This window comes from Limulus polyphemus, unplaced genomic scaffold (genome assembly GCF_000517525.1).
Source record: "Limulus polyphemus unplaced genomic scaffold, Limulus_polyphemus-2.1.2 Scaffold7386, whole genome shotgun sequence".
Lineage (NCBI taxonomy): Eukaryota > Metazoa > Arthropoda > Merostomata > Xiphosura > Limulidae > Limulus > Limulus polyphemus.
In genome coordinates this window covers 1-22,388 of record NW_013672996.1, presented here as the reverse complement: position 1 = coordinate 22,388, position 22,388 = coordinate 1, and the positions used below count along the sequence as shown (strand labels likewise).

Genomic DNA, 22,388 nt, shown 5'->3' with positions numbered 1-22,388 from the left:
GATATGGTAACGTGTGCTGCATTATTGTAACTTCTGTATTGTTAGCCAGGCATAACTGAAAGGTCAATATAATAAAAGTAATAAATATATATAAATGTATAATGTTATGAGATTTAGGCTATTTAGTCTAAACATTTATGTTTTCGTGTTATAATTTGTCATTCTAGAATGAAAGAGATTTATTTCCTAATTTATTTATGTTGGTTATGAGGTCAGTCAAATCTACCAAACCTGTACAGAGATTCGTTAGTGAAAATAAAAGATAAAATATAAAGTTTTTTCTAAGAAACATTTGATAACAATCTGGACATTATAAATATTTTGCATGTGAAATTTGAAAATTTTCTGATTAAAATGAAAATTACCTTGCATGTTGGATAGGCTACATACAAAAAGTAAAAAAAAAGCATGAGAAAAACATTGTTTAAAAAATTTTAAGACTTAATAAAAAATTTATATTTTGTGCATGAAAGCATTGTAATGTTTACTGATAATCTGCCAAATGTGGTGAACATACGCTTACTAATTTAAAAGTTATAGCATGAAAACTATAAGAAGCACAAAATGGTTAAGAGGTCGGTCCCAGGAACCGAGCCCATTCTGAAAGAGTTAAACCAATTTGTGTGTGTGACTGATTTGTTATTTAGTACAATTTAACCAATAAAGTCATAGGCTCACTAGGAATTTTGTGCATAAGTAGTTTATACACATGTGATTTAAAAGCTGATGTGATCCATATGGACCCAACCAGTAATTCTCAGGTTAAGGAGCAGTGCATATTTTCTGTTTTTTTTATCATAATTTCTTTGATTGTTCACATTGGTTAGGAATTCAGAAAGATCGAATACCAAATGGTTTATGCATTATCAATTTTAAACACAATGTTTAGAAAAATAAAAGCTAGTTTTACTTTAAGGCAATTCCTTTCTGTACAATACATAAACAACAATGATAAAAAATTAGTTATACCTTTAAAGCTGAATTTTAATATAAATAAATAGGTATAAACAATAGAAAGTTTAATGAACTTTACTCTGTATATATGTGGAATATCTATATCCAGGTATGTCTGCTACATAACAGTAGATTCGATCATGATATCAGGAGTAATACTACACCTCTTAAAATATACAGTTAAATAATGAGACTGGACACAAACTGTAAAACAAAGTATACAATCTTTATTATTATTATTACAATGAAACACAAACTCTGTGTTTGTGTGTATTTGTTGTTTACTTATGTGAGAGAAATGCTTTTACTGGCTCTTCTCTTCCAACTGTTCATGCTGAGATGCTATATACCAGACTGTTTAAATGCAGTTTCCAAAATGGTACTCCTCCCTTCCCCCATAGATGTCCCAACCTTCATTTGCCCTCTAGGCATTGGTAAATTTTTTGAATAGCAATTTTTTGAATTTTTTTTTATACTCCTACATTTTTTGTCATTGTAGTAACATGTCCTTATCATGTGACCATCTTCCACAAATCCCATTGCTCCCTGTACCATTATGGTGCAATCCTCACTTTCTCAGTTGGTACTACAGTATTTAGATATGTGTTTTCAGTTGTCCTTCAAGTGAATTCTGCTATGTTCATGTGTGTTTTCTTGCTAGCTTTCAATTTTAGTTGGAATTACTCATTCATTTAGTAATTCCTTTACTATTGTTTGCTCTTTTTCCAAAAGTCCATGTGGACTTATGAATTCAAATTTGATGTGGCAGATGAAGAAGTTCCTGCCAATATGGACAACACTCATGTTACTAATCTCCCGTGCAGCGAGTTGCCGATGTTGGCCATGGAGATTTATGAGTTAATCCAGTTGGAGTTGGACCCTTTTGCTGCTTCTTCTGCCTATTCTCCTTTCGTCCCCTTGACCATGCTTTTGAGGAAGTTTTTCATCAGGGTGAGGACAATTTTTCTTGCCCTAGCTTTTTTTGGCCAGTCACATAATGCTAACAGTTAAGAAAGTCTGACAACCACTCCTTTCTTAAGACTTATTGAACAGGTATGTCAAATTTTATGTCTTCCCTTGATTCTTTTGCTGGGAGAAGATCCTTGTCCTGATTATTATTATTTTGCTCCTTCTCCCAACATTTTTGTTAATGCTCAAGATTTTGCTGATCAAGTACAGTCAGGAGTGGGCATGTCTCATTCACCTTATCCTTTGGAACAATTCTCTTTTGCTTACCAATGTGTGCCTTGAATCCCTATTTGGGTTCTAAGTATTTAGATCCTCTCCTTCCCTTGTGGGGTTATAATCCTGATGCTTTGGTTCATTTTAATAGGTCCCAGTTTATTAGGAATCACCTTATTTTGACCAACCTTTTATGTGTTGTTTCTTCTTTACAGTTTTTGTGTCAAGCCTTCCACCAGTTTCATGATCATTTCTCGGCTGATCTCATGACCTTCCTGTGGTCTAATATGGTCTGATTGTTGGCTTTGACGTTGTCCTTGACCACATCAGTCTTGTGTGGTTGGGATTTTCTCGGGCAGGATGCATTACTTGCAGGGGTACACCTTCCCCTTTCTTTCTGGAGAGAACTTCATCAGGCCCTGTTTCTGCACAAAATGGTTTTTGCGGGTCTTCCTGTGTCTTTGGAGTCCAGGGTCAATGTGGAGAGATTGCATTATTTATTGTCCTCCATTGCTTTTTGTTTGTTTTGCCCTGCTGATTCTGCTCAAACTTTGCCAGTTTGAGTGCCACATGCACCTTGTTCTTTTCCCTGCCCTTTACCATGCTTCCAATGTTCCCTTCCTTACGGCCATTCTTCTTGTTCCTCTGAGGTTCAGCTTTATTGGTGATGGGATGTCCACGGGCAGGTAGGGGCCAGGTTACAACTCTTTCCCACCATCTGGCAACCCTTCACGACAGATCCATGGGTGTTACAGGTTCTGTCAGAGGGTCTATGCATTCAATTCCGGTCCCCTCCTCCTCTAACCTCTTTCCTAGTTTCTTTCCTCCTCTTTGGAATCATGCTTCGTCCAGTCGATTAGCGGAGTCATTGCTCAATTTTCTTCACAAGGGAGCTGTAGAACGTGTGTTGCCTGTTTGTCTGGGTTTTTGCTCCCATCTGGTTATTGTCCCCAAAAAGATGGGATATTGAAGACCTATTATCGATCTGTCCCAGCTAAATGCCTTTCTGGACACACCATGATTCACCATGGATTCATCCTACCACTCTCTCTTTGTTGGGTTTATCCTCTGGGACGTTGGATAACCAAATTTGGACTTGACAGATGCTTACTTTCATATCTTCATTGGTCAGGAGTAATGTTGTTATCTTCTGTTTGTCCACTGGGAGGATGTTTTCCAGTTCTATGCCTCCTGTCCTTATGTGTTCTGTCATGTTTTCTATGCTTTTGCAGGTCATCTTCATTCATTGGGTCTTTGGACTCACAATTATCTGGATGACTGTTTCTTGCTCACCTCTTCCCAAGCTCAATCTGCTTCCTTCTTTGGGAGTCTGCTTGGGTGTGGTTTGTAATCAAGGTGGAAAAGTCCTTTCTCACTTCCACACAATACCTTGTTCATTTGGGGGCCCTCTTCAATTCCCATCTCAGTCAGGCCCAGTCTTCTCCACTTTGGTTCTTGGATATGGAACAAGCAGTTACTCTTGCTTTGACTTCACCTACTCTTACTGCTAGTGGGGTTCTCTCTCTTTTGGGTCATTGGTCTATCTTTGCCAGTGGTCCATTCATCAGGGATTCAGTCCTTCCCCTACTTTTGTTCTTACTTGTCAGGCTCTTTACATGGTAATTTGATCAAGGTTTGTCTGTGTCCACTGTTTCTAGCTATCATGCTGTTCTGTTCCACACCTTTTGCTTTTCCCATTTTCATAGATCCTTCTCCTCCCCTGTTATTTCACTTCTTTTCCATTCCTTTCATATTTTTTGTTTGGCCTGTCCATTTGTGCTTCTGAATTGGGATCTCAATGTCGTTCTTCATGCTCTTGCTCGTTCTCCTTTTGAACATATTGCTGTGTGTTCTTTGTACCATCTTTCCCTTTAGACCTATTTTCTTCTCCTCCTTGCTAGTGGTTGTAGTTTTTCTGATATTTATGCTATTATTAATGTTGGCCGTGCCCTTTACCATGCTTCTTATGTTCTCCTTTATCCCAATCATTACTTCCTTCCCAAGACATTTGCTATTCATGAAGGTTGTTTTTCCTTCTCTCCTATTTTCCTGCCTTCCATTTCCAATCCCGATTGTCAGCTTTGCCCTGCCTATTTCATTCATTGTTATATGACTCAAACTGAATCCTTTTGTGGTACACATTCTTGCCATTCTTCCACATTGGAATCCCTCTGTTTCCCATGATCTTTCTCTTGTTTTTATTGCCTGGGTTCAACAACTCATCTGTCTAGCTTATTCTGACATGTTGGTGGAAGACGGTTGGCTGTTTATTGTGTCATTGCACCAGACACACCATGTCTTTAGCTGGTCGGATGAATTGGATCTGCTGTCCTTTGGAGGAGATTATATAAGCGGGAATGTGGACAACTCCAAATATGTTCATTGCACATTATTTGCAAGATATTGCTGTATCCTCCTCTGTTGGTTATCGTCTCCCACCTATGGCGATTCTTCGCATCTATATTCGCCTTTGACTGGGGTCAGTTGACATTTTGTTTCACTTGTGCTATTATTTTGCCTTTTCTTTACAGTTGTTTTCCTTTGCATTTCTGGATCCCACCTGGTGGCAGGTGCTCTCTGGTTTGGTATGCTGAATCTTTTTATACTAGCACTAACACTGCATCATTTCTAATGCTTACTGTTGAGATGGGGTGTTTCTGTAAGACCACCTAACACTGTTCCGGTGATGTTTCTATATCTATATCATCTATTTTATCACTATCTCCTGAGGACCAACACTCATGGTTTACCTGAGTAAAGCAGATAGGGAGTATTGCCCATTCATACTGACTCGAGATTCTTATAATTTGGGTCTTTCTGCTTTTCAAAATAGGGAAATACAGAAGCCCATTGCACTGCCTCCACTGTGTCATTCCTCAGACCACACTTGTTGATTTTACAAACTTATGCAAGGTGCTTCCATGTTGTTTTTGTCCTTGGACTGCACTTGGCATAATACATCATATCCCTAGGTGCTTCCCCTGGATGTTTTCTGCCCAGTTGGACTGCACTTGACATACTCTAACATATACCAAAGTGCTTCCCCAGGATGTTTTGCCCATGGTTTGACCACACTTTGCTATATTGATATCAATCCGAGGCTCTTCACCTGGATGTTTTTTGCCCAGATGGACCGCACTTGTTGATCATACAAACTTATGTAAGGTGCTTCCATGTTGTTTTTTGTCCTTGGACCATAATATGCCATATCCCTAGGTGCTTCCTCTGGATGTTTTTTTCCCGAGTAGACTGCACTTAGACCTATTCATATACGGTCCTCTAGCCCTATTCACATATGTTATTTATTTCTTCCCTTTGTGTCATCTTCACTTTTTTTACTGGGTGAAGAGCATTACTGTTTCAGAAGTAGTGCTATACCCCATAGGTGTGCCTCACATTTTATTTTAGACACACCTGTTTTTTTCACAGCAGTCAATCTCCACTGGATTATTTGGTTTTGCACCTTCACTGGCCCTACTACTTTTTCAATGTGGGATTCTAGCTATGGGGGAGCGAATACAGTACCGTTTCAGAAGTTAACATTTTCTAACACTGGAAACGTATTTCCAATAGGTACTTATTTCTCCTCACCCACTTCTCACCCTTCCTTCCCACTGATTTGGCCTTGTTTTGGGTTTGTATATGCCCATTCTTGAAAGTGAGGATTGTTTCGCAATGGTAGAGGGAGCTGCCTGTGCTAATATAGAGGGCACAATGAGATTGGTGGAGGGTGGTCACATGATCAGCACATATTGCTGTAATCATGCAAAAAATATAAGGTATAAAAGACTTGTGCACTGTTCAGAAAATTTACCAATGCTCAGAAGGCAAATGAAGGTTGAGCTAGCAATATGGGATAGGAGGTAGTACTGTTTTGGAAATGAGATAGTTGATATATTGTAAATGTTAACTTCTGTTAGTTCTCATGAAACTTTGCATTTACCCAGAGCACTATGTGCTGCCAATGTGACTGGTCATTCTCTGTACAACATAGGTGGACTATAACCTCTATGATATCATTTGAACAACTACTGAAGATACTGCTGTTGACATCCTTACACAACATGTCATATTAAATAATGTTTTCCCTGGGTGATAACAGGTATTATTTACGTTTGAGAACAAAGAAATAAAGGTAACTTGAAGCAAGATTGACGTAACAGTTTTCTTGACCATGTGTTAAATGAAATATCCACATTTTCAGAACAAAGAATCAATTCAGAATAAACAATTTCTATGTGTTTTAATTGTGGTTAAATTATCATTAATATAGAAATGTATTTAATAGTAATTTACATAGAATAAACATTATTATACTACAGAAAAGATAGAAGCATATAGTATAATCATATACTACACACACATATGTATATTTAGATATAAACAATATCAAGTTAAGTGACTGATGTCAAGTGTAAGGAAACAGTCATTATATATATTAGGGTAGGTAACTTGATTCACTTCAAACATACTTTGTGATTTTAAACACAGAAATATCAGTTAAAAATGTACAAAAGCAGAAAAATACTACTTTGAAGCTTGTATTAGAAAAATATCATTCATAAGACTTTTTTTTCTAACCTAAATATATAGGTTTGTAATATGGAGAATGTGGACCCATTAGGCATCCACACAGGAGAATCCATTGTTGTAGCACCTAGCCAGACCCTAACAAACAGAGAATACAACAAACTTAGAACAACTGCTGTTCGTCTTATCAGGCATCTTGGAGTTGTAGGTGAATGTAATGTACAATATGCATTGAATCCAAAGTCTCAGGAAGTAAGTAATTGTTTTTTCAGTAATTGGTACACATATTTCAATTTCAACTGTTTAGTTTTAGAATAATTTTCTGTGTCTCAATGTAAGCTCAAGGGGGTTATTACACACAGTTTATGGGTTTCACCCATATTTTGGACTCAGTAAAGATAGCTCATTGTGCAGCTTTATGTTTAACAAGAAAGAAGTAAAATTCTAAAGGGGAAGTTTCATATAGCTAATGGATTGAAGTTAAGAAGAACTTAGAACTTTTGTTGTTAAGTTTCAGTGTATTTGATTGAAATTTGTTAATTTTTTAAACAGTAAGAAGTACAGTTGGACTATTGTGTAGATGTTGTAATTGACACGTAACATGAAAGAAGGTGTTGTAGAAGTACAGTTGGACTATTGTGTAGATGTTGTAATTGACACGTAACATGAAAGAAGGTGTTGTAGAAGTACAGTTGGACTATTGTGTAGATGTTGTAATTAACACGTAACATGAAAGAAGGTGTTGTAGAAGTACAGTTGGACTATTGTGTAGATGTTGTAATTGACACGTAACATGAAAGAAGGTGTTGTAGAAGTACAGTTGGACTATTGTGTAGATGTTGTAATTGACATGTAACATGAAAGAAGGTGTTGTTTCTTTTGTATATAACAAACCAAAACCACTTATTTCATTAAACAAATTTTTGAACTTTCAAAAGGAGACTTAATGAATTATTCATTGTGATAAATTGTCTATTATATTGCAAGGTGTCAGGTTTTATAGGTATGTATGGGCCAGATTCTTTATAGTATGTGTCTTTGACTTGTTGGCGGTAAATTTCAACAATAAACGAACAGCACACAATCCACTTGTTTTAAAATAACATATTGAAAACAAATATTCGTTACACTATTGGTTATCACAGTTGTATTCAGAGCTTTAAATAATTGTCTTTTTTACATTAAAGTCCACACAGGTGGTTTCAATTACTTTAGAACACCCTTTGAGAAGACAAGTTATAAACTTGGTATCAAAATGTTGTTAACAAATCAAATTTTAATATTATAAGTTCCGATATGGTAGATTAACTTCGTTCACATAAATAGCTATTTTCATTTAGTGCTGCCCTCTATATGCAGTGCCACAGCCTTTAATCACCCACTCAATTGGAATTGACTGATCGAGTTTGGGGGCCCAAACATTTGAAATATAGTCCACCACCTTTGGAAAGATAAGATATTTTACTATTATGGGTTTTGGTGTGGGGTGTGGTTCTATCAGTAGGAGATTTCAGGATAATGCTCTCCAGTCAAAAGGTCTTATCCCCTTCACACCCAGACACTTTTGCCAGTCCAAGGTGCTTTAGTTCATGCTCTTCTTCTTGTCTGGTTTGACTGATCCTGTTTCATTTTGTCTTTTTGATGGTGGTGGCTTATATCACTAGCCAAGGGGCCACTCCTTCTTGTTCCCTTTGAGGTAAACAATGGATTTCCTTTTTTTTTAACTCACACACTTGACATACATCTCCTGGACGGTGGTGTTCCAGGTGCTTTTGTCCTCATTGCTAATTGATTTTACAGTACTAACACTTTCTCCCACTTTCTCTCAATCTTTCTAATTATTGGTGGCTCCTCTTCCTGTTGGAATGTTTTATTACTTCCCAGTTAGTTACCTCTCTTGTTTTTGGTCTCTGCTTCATCATCCACTTACTTAGGTTGTTGTTAAGTTTAGACAGGTTTTTATTAGTTTTTCCTCATTCCATCAGTCTTCTTCCCCAACATTTTGTGCATCTATGTCACTCTTATTCAGGTCTTTCTGGGTGATCTATGTTGGCTCGCACTGCTTTGGTTTCTTGGCTGTTTTGGCTTGATTTGTTTCTTTTGCTGTGGATCACTTTTATGAACCTACTTTTTAGTGGCTCATGTGGTTTATTTCTTACCATCTTCCACATTTCTTGTCAGATAGATCCAGATGACCTTCTCTGTCCAGTACATGTTGTTGGTTGCTACATTGTTTTCAATGCTTCTTTCCATTCAACCCATTTCCCACTTTTCCTCTTCTTACTCCACATTTGTCTATGATTTTTTTTCCTCTTCCTACTTTACCCTTTGGGTTTGGATTGTGATTTGATTTGCTATTTATTCCTTGTCTCCTTCTTCCCATCATAACTTCCTGGTGTCTTCACTCTGATCATGCACCTTCCCTTTTCCCCTCATGTCTACCTGCTATCTGTTGGAGATACTTCATATGTCAAGCACTGGGTGTACCTCTCATATGTTAATCTCCCATTCTCTGCTTTGGGTAGCTCTTTCTTTCTTGTCGGGGTACTGTCATCCATCTGTTGCCATCCTTCACTCTTTCATGAGACTGTGACTGGGTAAGTTACCTTTTAGTATGTGTACCTCTTCTTTTTCAGAGGCATGTCCCACATTTTATTTCTGGACCCAGTTCTGTGGCAAGTGGTGCCTGGCCAGGTATTCTTTAACCATTCAAGTCTGTACTGTAAGCCATGTTGACTAACATATTATCATTCCATCCAATGCATGCTGCGGAGATGGGGTGTTCCACAAGATCACTTGTAGGCTTATCCTTCTGATAGATTTGCTTCATAAGTTTGCCTGTCCCAGACTGTACTCACCAATGGATTACATGGGTAAACAAAAGGGGATAGCTGCCCATCCCTGCTATACCTTGTATTGAAATAATAAATCAGTATGCATTTCAAAATAGGTTTCCATGGTCACCCATTGCACTGTCTCAGGTTTTGTCATTCTTCTGGACTCTACCTTGTCCCCCCCTTTCTTCTAGTGGAGTCTAAGAGTCCTTACCACTCTTGAGTTCCAAGCTGCTGGGGTGGTGCACCATGGAGGCATCCTCCTGCATGGGTTAATGAAATGCTAACAAAATATTGAAATGATTATAAAACCATTCAGTTAAGAATAGGGTGGGGGTGTTCTGCTGTTGTAGGTGATGTGGTATTCTCCACTTTGAAACAAAAACTGGAGTGAGCCATCAAAATTTCAGTTCAACTTTCGATTGGGGTTCCTCATCCTACCCCCATGGAAGTCACTTCCCAATGACTGTGTTTTGGATTTAGAATTGAACCAATCAACACAAGTCCTCACATATGTATTACAGATGTCTATATTACCTCCCTCATTTTATACTCTTGTTATGCCATCATTTTTGGAGGTCTTAGCAGATTATTATGGTTCTTCCCCTTCCATTATCCCTTGAAGCTCATTATTTCAAGGATATTACTACGCTTGGGGTGGGTTCCAGTTAATTTGAAATTTGAGGGAGATGGTTTACATTAAGCAGACATCTTTTCAATGCTGGATGTTGGGTTCCCGGATAATCAATCAATATTTCATATTTTCATGTGCCCCATTCATGGATCAGGGGGCAATAGATTCCCTCCGGTCTCATGAACTTGAGGCAAAGATGGTATGATCCTCTTTTCTACCCACACCAGACAGCTGAGTTTTTGATTCTAGTTCACTTGCCACTGGTATGATCCTCTTTCCTACCACCACATGGATGTCGGTTCCCAGTGACCTGGGTTTTGGATTGTTTGATCCTCTTTCTTACCCCCCACGTGGATGTCAGTTCCTGGTGGCTTGGTTTTGGATGTAGTTCACTTGCTGTGTACAGTCCATGGCACCTGAGCCACTTTACACTTACGGGCACATCCTTTTATTCATACCCACTTTTATATTTTCTGGGATTGAGTTTCATAAATGTTGTATGGTTCAGCTCCCTATCCTGCTATAGTTCTCTCACACTTGGATGTGCTCCTCCATTTTTTGGCCCTTATATGTGACATCTTTCCAGGATGGGCGAAGGGTATATCTGGTTCAGAAATTGTGTGGTCTCCCACATCAGGTCTTCAATTTTGAAGATCTCCTCTTGGACACCTTCAAAAGATGCTTCTTTCTTTCCCTTCACCTTTTCAATGTGGGATTTTAGCTATTTATGTGAGTGGAGCAATGTACTGTATCGGAAGTTATAATTTTCTATACTGAAAATGTATTTCCGATAGGTATTTACCTCCTCTCACCCTTCCTCCCCACTGAAACTGGTGCTTTCATTTTCTGCCAATACTCGAAGTGATAGTTCGGTAGAATTGAATAGAGGGAGTCATATGCATCAAGAGAGTATGTTGCATTCTTATTGGTGGAGGGTTGTTGCATGATTATTTGTATGAGAGGTGCATTGGAATCAGTCAATTCCAGTTGAGTGGGAGATTAAAGGCTTGTGGCATGCGAAAAAACAGTTTTTGTATATATAGGGCAGCACTGAACGAGAATAGCTATTTATGTGAGGGAGGTAAGTACCTATAGGAAATAAATTTTCAGTATACTAAAATTATAACATTTATGTTTTTAATTTTGTAAAGAAATATTTTAAAAAATCCTCAATCTCCTCTGGTATGAGAATTGTTACATTTTTTCTCTAGGTCTTCCCTCTTTAAGTTACTTGCTACCATTCCAAGAAGTATGGTTTTTAATGTAAATTACTTATTATAATATAGATATTACTCAGGCAAAACATAATTTTTCTAGCCTTCAATCAAATTTGTTTACAGAGCCATAAACTAGAAAATCAGACCCTCTTGCCATGCCCACCTGTCACATCATCTCTTTCACAAACTGCCAATAGTTCCCTCTGATGTTTTATACTATATTATTTATAACCAAAAGAAAGCAAAATTTTACTCTGTCAAATAACATGTTATATTATGTTGTTTTCTGTACTGGGCATTTTCTGTTTCGTCATTCAGTTTCAAATTTATTTTCACGGGAATCACATTGATGAGCTAAGCTGAATTTTTAAAGGCATCTTAATGCACAGTTACAAAGCCAGAAAAATTACGTTAGTTATAGGACATTGTCTGGTTTTTCCATGTTATTATTTTATGTTCTTAGGTGCAGTATTTAATTAAATAAAATATTTTTTAGTGTAGCAGTACTGTTAGTATAAAAATATCGACTTAAGTTGACAGTCAACAGCTAAAAAAAACAGTAAAGAAGATCCAGGTACATACTTTATTTCTTGTTTTTCATGTATAATATTTGTTTATTATTATAAAAGTAACTAAAATGTAAAAATTTGACTTATTAGGTTAGGTAAGATAAGATATTGAAAAAATAAAATAAAAATCCTGCACAAGATATGCTTGAGAGCAGCTTGTGCATTATGTAATTCAATACGGTAATGTGAGCTGCATGCTCACCAAGTGATTTACAACTTGTGTGGTGCAATTATTAGTTAGACAAAGCAATATTATTTCAAGTTTGAATTTTTTTTAACTACTGAATATCCTATAAAATGTTTTAGTTCTTCTTTGTGTACAATTATTGAAGTTACTGTGTTTATTAAAACGTCATCCAGTGTAAAAACTTGGCAGATACTGTCAATAAAAAAAAAAACATATTGTTTGTCTACTTTTGAAAAGAAAAGCTTTAACTTAACTTTACTGTAAATTTTTTTTATTTTTAAATAGTGTGCATGACTTAATGTTCCTCTATTTTTTTTCTTGTGCCAACCTAATTTGGCTCATTTAGTATTACATTGTGGAAGTAAATGCTAGACTGTCACGTAGCTCTGCTTTGGCCAGTAAAGCCACAGGATATCCATTAGCCTACATTGCAGCCAAGCTAGCCTTGGGTATGTCCTTGCTAGACTTACACAATAGTGTGACGATGACAACAACAGCTTGCTTTGAACCAAGTTTGGATTATTGTGTAGTAAAAATTCCACGTTGGGACTTGGGAAAATTTGCAAGAGTAAGCAATAAGGTAATGTAATATGGAATTTCTTTAGTTCATATATAAATACATGTATAAATGAATGAATCATAAATATATGTGTGTGTGTCTTTTAATTTGTTTAAATATTGTAGGGACAAATTAATTATGATTTGTGTTTGGAAGATTTATTTGAAGACTTGTGCTTTTACAGAGCAGTTGAAGAGTTTTAAAAAAATGTTTCTGGAAAATTAATTTTAAGCTCATTACAAACAGTTTCTGAAGATGTGTCGTTTTTTGTTAATATGTTACAATCTATGGTTGTAAAACAGTTTCTTTGACTTAAACTATGTTGTGATAATATATAGAATAGTGTGTGAAGTATTAAACATTAAAATTTAACTACTACTCAGTTTTTCCTAATACTAGTAAAATTGTTTAAAGAAACTCTTACAAAGGTTCAAGAAAGAACCGCATGTAAAACTAGCAAGAGCTTCAGGTCTAATTATGGAGAGATTTCATGCTTGGTTCAGAGTTACACTTTCAAGAAATCTGATAAGTTGGTAAAAAAAAGATCATATGTTAAATGCTTTGAAATTAAATAACTGAGAAAAGAGTACTTCTATATAACAGCAAATCTTTAACCTTATATTATCTGGTACCTACCACCAACTTGGTCCATCAAAACTTTTAAGGAAAAGTTTTATTTCTGTTAGAACATACTACACGTTTCAACAGAACATTGGTCTGTCTTCTTCAGGTGCAGTGCAAGGTTTATATATTGTTACAAAGACATTAAAAATTGAATGTGATGGAAGTTGTGTCAGCAGGCAACAAGGATATCAGTAGAGGTCAAGCCTGATTAATAAAACTTTTCCTTATGCTTATAAATCATTGTTTGACTACCTGTTATATTAGCATAATGTGCTTCTTTACTCGATTATCATTCCACCTTGTTAGTGACTTTGAAACCAGAACTGTTTGTCTTTTTTTCGCTCATAGTTCGTATATATTAAACTAGTTATGATTTATTGCTTCCTTATCCTTCTAAAAAGTTAATGTTTTACTGTATATGAGATGCAATGTTAAACTGAAAAAAATAAAATAAAGTAACAAAAACAGTTTAAATCTTTCATTTTTCCAGTAAGTCAAAAGCTAACACAGTAAGTAACACCTGTAAGTGTTTTAAGAGAATAAAAATACCTTGTCTGGTAAAGACATTTTTATTACATAATACTTTCTATAGTACTTGTCAATATTAGCGGAGTCAAAAGAGGGATTTGTAGCTTGAGAAAATAACGTAGACACTATTTCCAGCCTAGTTTGTTTACTATTCTGTAGAGTTACTAGTTGTAGGCTTGAAAATATAATCTTCCCATTTGGATTCAAATTGTTTCTGTACTTATTTGATGATCCCTATTCCTTTTTTTTAGATTAACAATTTTTAATTATCTTGCTTTTTAAGTTTTTTTATGCCTATTTATGTTGAATAAATTATAAGCTACATACATGCATATGCATTCAGTTGAATGTTACATGTTTTTCAACGGTTTATTGCTGCATTGGCTTTTTTCCACCCAACCATTAATTACTTAACCAGGTAATTTTGTGCCTGAGGTTTTGTGTAAAAACGCGTTTAAGAAGCGTCAAGTACAATGGAAGCTGCTCACAACAACAACATCGCATATATTATGTATTTATAGCCATGTAAATCAACTTTCAAATGAAAAATAACCAACTTTTTAAAGAGAAACTTGGTCAGTAGCAGTGGAAACTGATAAAATCTCTCCACTTTCAAGAATCAACATAAAAATAGTCCTGTGACCTGCACAGGAGTTTTTTAGTAGGTTTACCCAGATATGAATAAAATACTCAAAGCCATTTTTTCTGGTATCGCACTCCTATTGGTGGAGAGCTGCTGCATGATCATTTGCATGTGAATATGCAGAAACAGGAGGTGGAAGGTTATATTGGTGTGTGTTGAAAATTTACAACCAATAGAGAGTAGTTCTAGTCGAGAAAAGCTATTTTCTGAGTGGAGGTAAGTATCTATCAGAAATATATTTTCAATGTAGGAAAATGCTAACTTTTGTGTAACAGCTCTATTGGTTAAAGACCATCTACACCTTAATTTTCATAGAATTCATGAACATATTCACTCAGTATGTTATTTTATGCACACAATACCAAGTCAACCTACTTGCATGTGAAACTGGCTGAGTAAAATTTTTTATTACAATTATTTTCTCTTGCTACTTCTGTTTTCCTACTGGTAAGTTTTGCATGATGCTGATGCTAGGTGTTCTCTACCTATCACTTCTTCAGTTTTGAATTTTCAGATTTTCCTATTGTTGTAACACCCGTTATATCTTGTCAGCTGAGGCTTATTTTCATGTTAACTTGTGTGTTAAGTTTTTCTAATTCTATAATGTAAATATTTTGCTGCACTCAAAGAAATTTGTTGAATTTTCTTAGTCATTCTGGTCATCACACCCTTCTACTGTGACCATTTTTTATTAGCACAACTATAGAGGATTATACTGTCTCTTAACACTAATAATGAAAGTTGTTTTGGATTCAGGTTTTAATTTGAATGAAACTAGATTTTTCTTTCAATCTCTTTAGATCTCGTCACACTCACCCATTAAACCAACACTGGTCCATTCAACCATCATTTGTCCCTTAAACTACCAATGTTCATTAAACCATCATCTTTCCTTCGACCATCACTCGTCCATTAAAGCATCACCACTCCATTAGATCATCAGTTATCCATTAAACCAACATTTGTCCATGAAATCATCACCCCTCCATTAGATCATCAATTATCCATTAAACCAACATTTGTTCATGAAATCATCATCCCTCCATTAGATCATCACTTATCCATTAAACCAACATTTGTCCATTAAATCATCATTCCTCCATTAGATCATCATTTATCCATTAAACCGACATTTGTCCATGAAATCATCATTCCTCCATTAGATCATCATTTATCCATTAAACCGACATTTGTCCATTAAATCATCACTCCTCCATTAGATCATTACTCGTTCATTAAACCATCACACCTCCATTAAATCATCAGTTGTTCACTAAACCATCACTCGTTCTTAAACCAACACTCATTCACTAAACCATCATGTCCTTAAACCGACACTTGTCCACTAACCCTATTGCTATGGGTTTTCGTATAGTCAGTGGTCAAGGGCCATGTCATCATGTTTGTAGACTTGCATTCAAAATTTTATTGAACTACTATTTTATGAATGTATGTTAATAAGTTTGGTATCATATTGCAGATTATAATTCAAATTTTAGTATTGTACATTAGTTAATTTCTAAATTAATCTAAAGTTAATTTTTTAATTTGAAAGTATATATTAAAACAAAATTTCCAAACATAGATTTTAGTGTGTCACGTGGTATGTTGAATGCAGCTTTATTTCAAATTAGATGTTTGTGATATTGAAATACAAAGTCTATAGTTTATTACAAATTAAAAACTCAAATTACTGATACTTACAAGCTAGAATATAAAATAAGAACCTATCTTTTCTATGTACTGAGATACGACTATGTCTAGTAAATCAAACACAGTGGCCCTGCCTCCCCTCTTCCATTTTTTGGAAATACTTGCTAACATACATTCGCTTCACTCTGTCATGTGTTTATAACCAATCAAAAGCTCAGAATTTTCTCTACGTGGTTTTCTCAACCAATTCAAGTTTTCTATTTCTCAAGATTAATCTTTTCCCAATCTTGGAAGGAAGGGATAAGAGAAAATGATGTTTGAAAAACAATATCCTTTTAGACCTAAATAAAGCTTAGTTTGTAAGCCTGATAAATTACAATTGAATTGTGTGATATTGGTAGAGTAGTTTATAGTTTTTTTTTTCAAAATGTTTCTGTAAAACTTAAAAAAGTTATTTTGTTTTACATCCTCCACGTACGTAATTTGATAAGGCATGCAAGGTACAGCAAGCAAGCACAAACTTCTTTACAATCTTAACTAGTAGAGATTGTTGTTTTCTATATTTCTTTATTTACTGTTTTATGTCTTAAGAAAACTGAAATGTAAGAATTTATTTGTTAATAGTAATAATATGTATACATGTGTAATGTATTATAACCAAAATGTGAATGTATTTTACAAAATGCTGGTCCACTAGAACAAAGTAAAGACAGATCATTTTGTAAACACCAGTATTATGTTAATGGATATGGTAACATGAGAAGCATGTGTGCCATGATTGCAACTTCTGTAATGTTAGTCAAATGTAGCTTAAAGGTTGATAAAATAAAAATAATAAATATGAATAGATGTATAATGTTATGAGATTTAAGCTATTTGGAATAAACATTTGTGGTTTAATGTTACCATTTGTAGCCATTCTAGAATGAACCAAAATGTAACTTAAATCTTATTTCCAAATTTTTATGGTGGTTACAAGCTCAATAAATTCAACTAAACCTGTACAGCGATAAGATAGAGAAAATAGTGTTTGATATTTATCTAGATTTTATTAGAAGATTACAGAGATTTAACAAATGAAATTTGACAGTTTTCTGATGCATAAAGGTAGTTTTAATCTTAAAATCAGAATTACTTTGTATGTGGGATAGTTAACATTCGAAAAAGAAAAAATGCACAAGCAAATCTTTAATTAAAAAATCTTAAAACTTAAATAAAAAAATTTATATTTTGTGTAAGAAAGCCTTGTTATTTTTAATGATAATCTGCCATATTTCATGAAGGTATGCATACTGTATTAAAAAGTTACAGTACAAAAACCAACAAGCACAAAATGGTTACAAGATTGGTCCCTGGGACCGAGGCCTAGCGAAAGGGTTAAACCATTACTCATCCATTAAACTATCTCTTGTTCAGTAAACCATCAATCATCACCAAATAATTGGCAGCAGAATCTCATGAATTAAACTAGAGAAACTAGTTCTGTTTTGTAGTGAACTTGAATAGAGCTTTGGAAATCACTCAAGCAATTCAAAATATCAACTGTGGAGTAATTTTATGGAAATATACAATGTAGGACTGATGTTAACTACAGTATGCTGATGAGCAATACAGTTCCTACACAAGACTCATAACATAAGAAATAATAAAAACAGAAATCCTTGCATTTAGATTAGTCTATGACATGATTCCAACCTTATACCTTTTTTTAATGAATTAACAGATTGGCAGCTCCATGAAGAGTGTTGGAGAAGCAATGGGAATTGGTCGAACTTTTGAAGAGGCTTTTCAGAAAGCATTAAGAATGGTAGATGAAAATGTATGTGGATTTGAACCTTATCTGAAGCCCGTAGATGAGGAGGTAAGTGCAAATGTTTAACATCATTATGGAGAATTAGCTTTGCTAGTAGTAAAAAGAAAATATTTATTTTTTCTTTATTTTGAAAATGCAGAAAGAATTGTTACAAGTAGTTCATATTTAACTGATGTTATATAGAATGAACAGATGAAAACATTACCAACCACAAATTAAGGTGTAACACAGTGGCATCACTACAAAAGATGGACCTCCTACATTTATTTCACTATAATTGTAGTTATGATTCTGGCTGATTTGGGCCTCCTTATGACTTGGCACCCCCATAATTATGATGATTGTGGAGGTGTACTTATATCACTGGTGTAACATACAACCAATAGATATAGTACATAGTTCAGTCTTATTGTGTGTATATAGAAAAAGTAAATGTCATTAATTGTAAATTAAGGTGTAAATGCCCATTAATGTGTGTTTTTTTTATATTAAAACTGCCCACTCAGTCATGTGTTCCATATGTCTAGCATTTCTTAAAGAGACCTAAGTTAATACTATAATACAACTGGCGTTTATAATTGAAACACACAGTGTGCTAAAAGTAAAAATTGACTGTGTATGTATGATCTTCATGTTTTTCATAGGTATGTTTTTGCTTGTTTTAAACTTTTGATTTGTAGGTATGAATGTGGTGTTTACTGGTTACTGTGTAAGTATTATTATACTGATGTATGTATATATGTCTTATATAAGTTTGTTTTATATGTGTCACTTGATTTTCTTTGGGTAGTGAAATTTAATACATTTATTAGCCACGGCATAGCAGCTCATAGAATGGTTCAAAGTTTCTTTGTTTTTAAGTACAAACCTTTAGATCATAGGTCCGTCATCTCTTGACCGATTTGAGATCTAATTACAGTTTTGGACTCAGAAGGTCAAACCCTTTCAATAACTAACCACGCCCAAGGTCTCGTGGATTAATTTACTCTAACCCTGCCTAAAAGAATTTGAAGTACTGCAGATATTTAGGATCCCTCTTGTTAGCATAGCGGCTCATAGAATGGCTCTGAGTTGTTTTCATGTACAAATGTTTTAGCTCATAGTTCATCTTTTGACCAATTTGATATCTAATTACAGCTGTAGCTGTAGGGAGAATCTCTCTTGTTTTTACTGTTGATTTGTAAGTGATTCATAGTAACAATCTGTACTGTAACTTGACTTACCAGTAGGAAAAAAAGTTGTTAAACATGACTTCCCTTTAACATTTTTTTCCTCAGAGTTTTGCTTCTCAATGTTAATTTTCAAAACTGAATGAGTGCTATAAAATACAAATGTGTACCAAGATTTTATTAAATATATGAGGGACTAGCATAAATAGAGGTGGATGTTATAAAAATCTATGAGGGACTAGCATAAATAGAGGTGAATGTTGTAAAATATATGAGGGACTAGCATAAATAGGGGTGGATGTTATAAAACTTCCTTGTTTTTGGTCTCCAGTTTCTCACTCCTCAGATCTGGGGGTGGATGGGATGTTTCTGTAAGACCATTGGCCACTTATCTGGTGGTGTGTGTATAATATATATTTCTATCACTGTTTTTTATAAAAGGGAACATCACTCATGGACTTCATGAGTACACCAGATGGAGATTCCTTATGACCCGTGATTCTTGTAATAGGGGTCTTTCTGTTTTTCAAAATAGGGAATTGCAGACATCCATTGTACTTTCTCTAGTGTGCATTCCTCCTGACTCCCCAGTGTGTATACCCCCCTTTTCTTCTAGGGGATCACAGGAGTTCTTGCTACTTCCAGTTCCCAGTTATTGGATTGGTGGACCATGGAATGTGGTTTGTACAATAAAGTTAATCAAACTTCATTGCTCATATGTACCCACTCAGTGAGAAGAGGGCTTTTGTCATTATACTTATTGATTATGTAGTAACATAATATTCTGGATGCAAGGTGCTTCCCCTGGATGGTTTTACCTGGGGTGACCGAACTTGTTGATCACAAAATAAATTTTTTATGGAAGGTGCTTCCATTGATAGTTTTCTACCTTGATGGACTGCAATTGACAGACTCAGTAGTATCCCAAGGCACTTTTCCTGGATGTTTTTGCCCAGGCAGACCACACTTGGCTTAATCCTATGTATCCAAGGTACTTCCCCTTGGGTTTTGCCCAGGCAGACTTCACTTGTTGATTTCTGTATCTTATGCAAGGTGTTTCTGCTCAGGTGGACTGCATTTGGCATAATTCGACATATCCCATGGTGCTTCCCCTGGATGTTTTTTCCTGGGCCGACCACATTTTGCCATAATATTATATATCCAAGGCGCTTCACACAAATGTTTTTCGTCTGGGCAGATTGCACTTGTTCATCTCTGTATCTTATGCAAGACACTTCTACTGGATGTTTTTGTTCAGATGGATCACACTTGGCATACTCTAATGTATACCAAAGCACTTTCCCTGGATGTTTTTGCCAGAGTGGACTGAACTTGGCCTTTTCATACACAATGTACAATACTTTAGCCCTAGCTACATATACTTATATCACATTATCAGGCACCTTGCTATGACTAACTGTCACTGTGTCCTATGCTAACACTTGCTACATATGTGGATTCACTATCTGTTGATAATGGGCTGATTCTGAATTACCTGACAATTTTTCATCAAACTACTTATTCAAGGTGCTCCCTCTGGACTTTTTATTTATTTTTTTATGGGGACGATTGCTCTTGTTGCTCACAATATCCTAGACAAGGCATTTCCATTGGATGTTTTTCCCTGTTAGACAGCAGTTGACATGCTCAGGTGTGCCCCAAGACTCTGTACTTGGCACAAAATTATTTGTTGATTACATGCTAGACATTCCATTTTTGTCCACACACTGCTGTTTCACGTCATAATTATAAAGCACTTCTTCACAGAATGGTGCTGTACATCTCTTTCTTGATGGTGCCTACCTATTACGTTCTGCCCTATATGCATTATTATGTTCGTTACTGGGCGAAGAGCATACCTGCTCCAGAAGTAGTGCTATACCACACAGATCTGCTTTCTTTTCTTCTTACGGCACACCTGTTCTTTCAAGGCAGTTTCTCTCCGCTTGATTGAATACTGTTGCACCTTCACTGGCCCCTTCAACCTTTGCAATCTGGGATGCTACCTTTGGATGAGCGGACGTAGTACCATTTCAGAAGTTAGCATGTTCTTATGATGAAAATGTATTTCCGATAGGTACTTACCTCCTCCCACCCACTCTTCTTCCTCGCTGATATGCCAGTGTTTGTAGTTTGTACCTGCCAGTTCTCCAAAGTGAGGATTGTGCTAGAATATTAGAGGAAGCTGGTTGTGCTATTATAGATGGTGCAGTATGATTGGTGGTGGATTAGCACATGTTCTGAAATGGTGTGAAAATGAAGGGGTATAAAAGACTGGTGTGTTGTTAGTGAAAATCTTTTTGCGATGCCTGGAGAGGCAAACAAGGATTGATATAATTTTGGGTTAGAGAAAATTATGTTAAAAAAGGAAATGTAGGCTTCATTGTTTGTGATTTTTAGATTAACTCATTCTGATTTTGTACCTTTTATATTTTGTTCTTAAAAGCTGATCAAATTCAAATAGTAGCTTTATTCTAACAATTTGGATATACATACACCATTCAATATTTGTAATATGTGATTAAGATTCTTAGTTATGCTCCTGACAAGCTCCAAACTGACCTTGATAGTAGCATTACAATAGCAAAATGCAGGAGCTAAGTCATGAAGTCTATCCAGTCACACACTTAGATTACAAAATATTTTTTTAACTCTTCAGTCAGATCATTTTAATTGATTCTGCAGTTGATATCCCTTTTTTGATTAAAATTATATTAAGATTAAGCAGTGTCTCTCCTAACTAGTGTTAAATGAGTTGTAAGCTTTGATAACCCTATTTTAGGTGTAGCAACAGAATCAGTCCAGGAATAAAAGAAAATGATGCATTCACTCATTTGGATAAATGTTGTGAAGTGTGTGGCAATGTTTGTACCATAAATGATGTATTGTTTGGGGAGGGCAGCAAGTATTATAACTATGTAATTTTTCAAATAGCTGGTGGTCATATATTTTTGAAAAAGATCCTATAGAGATATAATTAAGAAAGAATTCAGTGTTGAAGCACTTTTTTGATTTTCATCTTGATGGTCATGACTTCAGTGTCTCTTCTTGCATAGAACTGTAATTTTATTGTCCTTGAATTTGGGCAACACACTCAATTTTACTGGCAAATCACTTTCCATGACCAGTTAATTCCTCTTCATAACACTATAAAATATTTTTGGGTAGTATTTAGAATGTTTAATATTTTGGTTTGCATCATTTGCTTGCAAGCAGAAACTTATGGTTTCTGATCTGAGCAGTCCTGTGCTGTGATATGAACATTAACTACCATGTTTAAAACTTTGAGTCC

The 22,388-nt window shown here is 35.4% G+C and overlaps 1 protein-coding gene across 1 annotated transcript in view; it reads left to right on the top strand.

Moving 5' to 3' along the window:
* LOC106474579 (CAD protein) overlaps positions 1 to 17,993 on the top strand; it is a gene marked incomplete at its 5' end in the record, with an annotated part of 32,099 nt that extends 14,106 nt beyond the window's left edge. The window contains 3 exon segments of the mRNA XM_022402893.1: positions 6,730 to 6,918; positions 12,454 to 12,687; positions 17,838 to 17,993. Of these exon segments, the coding sequence (XP_022258601.1) occupies positions 6,730 to 6,918; positions 12,454 to 12,687; positions 17,838 to 17,993 (579 nt within the window).
* Between the last annotated feature and the right edge of the window lie 4,395 nt (positions 17,994 to 22,388).